Here is a 6,000-nt window from a genome sequence, read left to right as displayed (position 1 = left end):
TTTTCTTTTGAGACAGAGTCTGGCTCTGTCACCCAGGCTAGAGTGCAGTAGCGCTATCTTGGCTCACTGCAACCTCCGCCTCCAGGGTTCAAGCGATCTCCTGCCTCAGCCTACTGAGTAGTTGGGACTACAGGCATGTACCACCACGCCCGACTAATTTTTGTATTTTTTTAGTAGAGATGGGGTTTCGCCATGTTGGCCAAGCTGGTCTTGAACTCCTGACGTCAAGCAATCCACCCATCTCGCCCTTCCAAAGCACAGGGATTATAGGCATGAGCCACCATGCCCAGCAAAATTCTCTTTTGTAATGTGTATTTGGTCATACGGAATAGAGTTTATAATCATAACAGACTACTTAATACTCAAATTTAACTATTTCTGTAATTCTTACATTAGATCCCTTGTCTTTTCAATTTTCCCCGTTGACATTTTAAAAATAATATTAAAAGTATATTTATCTTCAAACTAATGATAATCTAACACGTTTTACTATTATTTTACAAATTAGGATTATGGGACTCAAGGAGGATGACTGATTTGTCTAAAGGAGTATGGCTAATATATATGGCAGAGAGTTTGGCTAAAATGTAATATTCTTGTTGCCAAAACTCATTATTTTCTAACCTCAAAAATGTCCTCTTCCCATGAATCCCTGTGGCCTTTTGCCATTCAGAATGGTTTTGGCTTAGAAGTATGAATTGATACTGACCACTTCCAAACAACGAAGTGTCCATATTTCTTTAGCTATTTCTTGGCTCTCATTGTTGATTTCCACCACAGCCTGGGATTATATGCAAACAGTATACATGCTGTTTTCCATTATGCAAGTCTTTCAATAAGTCACAGAGCATAACACTAGATACCAAGTGAATATTAATACATTAATAATAATTCTCTGTATGTCAGATTTTGGAGTTATTCATTTGCACCCAGGAAATGATGTGATCTACAACTTTCTTCTGTAGATTATACGGTTCACTTGGATCTTTCTTCAAGTCAGCATAAAATCAGATTTTTTTCAAGTCTGTTTTTAAACAGACTTAACCTAATGTTTCTCCTTGATCTCAGCAAACCTGCAGAGTTTTAAAGACGTGATTAGACATACAAGACTCATTTTTGCAAAGAAAATCTAGTTGTTAGCCCATTGCTACTTCTTATTCAAGAGAGAAAGCATACAGGTCATCTTGTTGGGTCCTTACCTCAGGACTTTTGCGTTTTGACTGCTTTGTTGTAATTAATCTCTTTGTGCCCTCTATTCTGAGATCATTCAGTGCATTTAGAATTTTGGCAAGTATTCCTTTAAATGTATTTACTTTTCTTCTTTTTTTTTGCTATCTTTCTAATAAAAAGAAGGTAAAGGAGAGAAGACTAATGAGTCTTGTCATTTTCAGATCAGCATTCCTAAGTGCTGTGCTCCATTTTTGTTCCAGAATACTTGTCTTTAAATGGGGGAATGGGATGCTATTTTTCTGCACAAACTTTTGACTAACGTGATTTTTATCAGAGCCAGTCAGAGCTAAGATCGTAAGATTGGTAAAAATTGTCACTTGTGCCCATCAACATTTATTTCTGTTTTCCTAAAATCAGTTTCTTTGGTGTTTCCCATTTTCAACATGTTCCCACTTAACTCTCTTCATACCTGAAAGGTTCCAGCTGCCTCTAGTTGAAAAGATTAATTTATTTAGAAGAACTTTGAGAATCAAAATATTACCTTTTCCTACAGTATTTGCTCTTATGAAAAGACACTTTTAGAAAAGGAAACATTTAACCCATAGAACAGAATCTCAAATGGCTGAGCTTTATACATGATAGTGCATAGGTGAACTCTTTCAGGGAGGTGATGGCTGGAGACAGGTGGGACTGAAAGAACAGAGTAGGAGAGATTTTTCTAGTATGTCAGCTCTTCTGCTTTATAGTAACATTTGTCTGATTCTTTCTCCTCTTATATGCCATTCAATTGAATTTAAACTTTTGAGAATTATTCTTAAATCTAATGCATTCTTTTGGTGGTTCAATATATTGCCTTGACACATAACCACATATTGATACATAAGTACTGTATATAAGTACTATATATCAACTTTATAGGATCAGTTTTCATATGGAATTATATGATAATTATTTTTCACTTAAGTTGTTGATTATCTCCTCCTCACATGAGTTTCCTTGTCTTCTGAATTTATTGTCCATACTTTTTTAAAAAATGTGGCAATGTTATCATTTTGATTTACATGCTGTTGTGATGTGTTTTAATTAAAGGCATACCTCACGTGCTCCAATTCCTGCAGTTGCTTCCCCTTTTTCCTGTTCACATGTCTGTTAGCTTAAATTACTATACAGAGGGCTATGAGAAAGTACAGCTTACCAGGCTGACTTCCACTGTGTCCCACTGACATCCTCTTAGAAGCATAGTAAATTTCACTTTGGGGTAGCTAATTGGATTGTTTATTAATATTGTGTGCATTAGTGGTGAATAGTTACAGGTTACTTATTGTAAAAACTGAGTGTGACTTCCCCAAGTGTGCATTAGTGGTGGATAGTTATAAGTTACTTACTGTAAAAACTGCGTGTGACTTTCCCACTCATATTTATTAATTTTAGTCTCCTGGTAAGACAGCACAGCATCTGTAGAGCTGAACTCAGAACCTTGAAAGTTGCTTAATGTGTCATTCTTTTTCTACTTTGATTGAGTTCATCTCGCTCTTTCTTTTTGAAAGAACTTGCTTCAGAATGGAAAACTCTCTAGCAAATATGTAGTATTATTGCCTGTACTGTTAAATCAAAGGCTGAGAGGTGATCCAAGCCCAGTACATTCCTCAAAGAGAGTACAGTAAAGTCTACATTGACCGAGGACTATCAGATCATGTTGATGGAATGTGTGTGCGTGTTTTTTTTTTAATGTAACTGTCTTTTGTTTTAACAGCTACATTTACTGTAAAGAAAGTCTGTTAAGCTGGTGTCCTTGATGCTCCTGAGCTCAGCTGAATATATACAGCCGACTCTCTCAGCGAAAGACATCCAAAACATATAAAGCAGCTGAAAACAACAACTTCACACACAAAACAAATCGAGTCAGATTCTACAGTTTTAAATACTTAACTTATTTCAACTTTAATACCATTTAATTCTATAGAACCAAGTTCATATAAACTATTTTGTCTCCAGTTTCTCTACATGTTTTATACCGATTGACAATTTAAAAATAGTTTTCCATTAAATAATGTACATACTTTGATGAATAAAGTACAGGAGTTTCAAGGCCACTAACTTAAGAGAATTTTTAATGTAGTATGTATAATTGTCACATTGTCAGAGACTTCATTGAGATAAAGCAAGTACTGTGTTAAGAATTTCAGTATCTTATTAATTCTTCACGGGAACATGAGTTGGGCCCTTTACCTGTAACACAGTTATCTTAAATCATTGATTACTTTCTGGAAACATTTTATTGTGTCAATAGCAGATCTGCAGTGTATGTGGTTCACTAGTATGATTCATGACTATGTTCCTCAGAAATGAGGTGAATAATTATACAGAAACTTGAGACAATGTTACGAGATCCAATGGATGCTTTTCTTAAAACTGTTTTGGAACTACATCCTCAGAGCAGTGCTAGTGAGTTCAAGAGAAAGTTACCAACCTTTCATTACATGCTTTTTCCGTTCCTAAGTCACCCAACTTCTTAATTTGACAGTCATTTCATGTCTCATGTGGTTTAGATTAAGCATTATATTTTTCTTGAAAAAAATTTATTTTGTAATGCCATGTTCTCCATGAATGTAAATCGTGCACTGCATGCTTCAACAACTTGATGTCTCTGTAGATCTAATTTTGGTATATTTGTATCTCAAATAATTCGCTAACTCAATATTTTGGCTTAGTAATCCAAATCAAATTGTGGTCCAAGTAGCAGGCACTCACATTGGATGTACAGAGACTTGACAAGCAATTAGCAATGAATATTTAAATGTCTTCATTACCCTTGCATGAGGAATGCAGATGGCATTTGGGAAGATGGCAACCAGAGGGCACTACTGTGAATTGTGTTTCTATTATTTGGTCACCTGACTATTGGAAGACTTTCTCTGGGCTCCATGCCACTCCTATACTTCTACTGTCTAGCCAAAAATAAAGCAGACATTCCAAATGTTAAACAGGTTGCTTCCATGAAATTTCTATGGACATTTTGTGATTTGGGAAGGTTATCTCCAAGGATCCCCGCATATATCCTTTAGGCATACCAAACCCAAACACCAAGACTTTATTGGGGCTATGAGAATCGGAGTTCCTTCAAAAATCCTGATGATCATTCCCTTAATGACTTCAGCTTAATATGCTGAAAGTGCAAAGGTGAATAAATCAACATTGCATCCTTTCCAGAAGCTAGAAAATAAAATGTCTTCAAATAATTATAATTCCTAGACTGATCTCTTATTATAATTTTTTTAAAGGAAAAAACAACACTGGAGAGTCTGACTCAGCAACTGGCAGTTAAACAGAATGAAGAAGGAAAATTTAGCCATGCAATGATGGATTTCAATCTGAGTGGAGATTCTGATGGTTTGTGAAAATTGTTCATATGTATTCCAATAATGCACAAAAGTGTCTATTTAGTGTCAATTAAAACTGCTAAAAAATAGACTAGACATCCACCTCATACCTGATCATTACAATAAGAGGTCACGTATACTGAGCAGTTCCCATGTGCTAAGCACCCTGCTGAGTGCTTTGCATGAATCATCTCATTTAATTCCTAGTCAACCTATGATAAGTCCTATTGCAGAGAAAGAGTCTGAGCCTCAGGAGTTTTGAAGCATTTTCCCCAGGTCACAGAGCTCTAAGCGCCACAGGCAGGAATTGAATTGAGATGGCATGATTCTAAAGCAAATGCCCTTAATCACCAGCTACCCCATCGCTCCCTTCCCTATTTCTTTCCTTCTTTGTCTTTTTTTTTTTTTTTTTTTTTCCTTTTTTGAGACAGAGTCCTGCTTTGTAGCCCAGGTTAGAGGGTAGTAATGCAGTCATAGCTCACTGCAGCCTTAGCTTCCCAGGCTCAAGTGATCCTTTCACCTCAGCCTCCCGAGCAGTTAGGACTATAGGTGCACGCCAACATGCCCAGCATGTGTGTGTGTGTGTGTGTGTGTGTGTGTGTGTGTGTGTGTGTGTGTGTGTGTGAATTTTTTGTAGGGACAAGGACTCACTATGTTGTCCAGTCTGATCTCAAACTCCTGGGCTCAAGTGATCCTCCCACCTCAACCTCCCAAAGTGCAAGGATTACAGGCATGAGCTGCTGCACGCAGCCCCACTTCCCTTTTTCTTGTACACAAAACAAACATTTTCAGAATTTTGTCTCTGTCAGCTCATTCTTAAGTTTCCATTTGTCAAGCCCTAACCAGAATACATGGCTCAGAGGACATTTCCAGGATTTTTTTTTTACATTTTGGAACCGTTCTCTCCAGTGTTATGTATTGCATAGTCAAGTGCCCTGCCAACTCTCTGTAACCTAACTAGAATCCAGCTGCACGGCTTTATGCTCCCCTCTCATAGGCCTCCAGACTTCTGTTTTCTGTATCATCTCTGAACATTCTGAACATCCACAGTGACAACAAATTAAATTGATACTCTGATTTTTAATAGCATAGCAAAGAGGGAAAAAGAAGAAAGTCCTGTTCTTCTTATAAAGTACCCTGACTGGGAACATCGCCCTACTGTCAGGTAACATCCATGCTTTTTAAGCGTTCCTTTGGTGGCACAGCTCTCAACTTTGTTACTATTACGGGCAAGTTCCCTACATACAGAAAAGAGTACACCAGGGCAAACCAGTGAGATGCACATTTTAAGAGAGGGTCCCCTTGAACCCTCCAGTATACACAGCTCTCTACTCCTTGCCTTGGGCCAATTCTACTTTTAAGACCAGGTCTGTACGAGTCAAGGGATTAAACAAACCTGCACATTGAAACACATAATTCTATCAAGACTGAATTTCATTCAGTTGGATTC

At 37.3% G+C, this 6,000-nt stretch overlaps 1 protein-coding gene across 15 annotated transcripts in view; it reads left to right on the top strand.

Annotated features, from left to right (window-relative positions):
* Positions 1-6,000, top strand: part of SOX5 (SRY-box transcription factor 5) — a 1,018,145-nt gene that overhangs the window by 997,255 nt on the left and 14,890 nt on the right. For all 15 annotated transcript variants that reach the window (XM_017522805.2, XM_017522797.2, XM_017522806.2 and 12 more), the window contains one exon: positions 4,452-4,560. In XM_017522805.2, coding sequence (XP_017378294.1) covers positions 4,452-4,560 — 109 coding nt within the window. The remainder of the gene's footprint in view (positions 1-4,451; positions 4,561-6,000) is intronic.

The sequence above is a fragment of the Cebus imitator genome, unplaced genomic scaffold, assembly GCF_001604975.1.
Source record: "Cebus imitator isolate Cc_AM_T3 unplaced genomic scaffold, Cebus_imitator-1.0 Scaffold25, whole genome shotgun sequence".
NCBI lineage: Eukaryota > Metazoa > Chordata > Mammalia > Primates > Cebidae > Cebus > Cebus imitator.
This window is presented reverse-complemented; position numbering and strand designations above follow the sequence as displayed.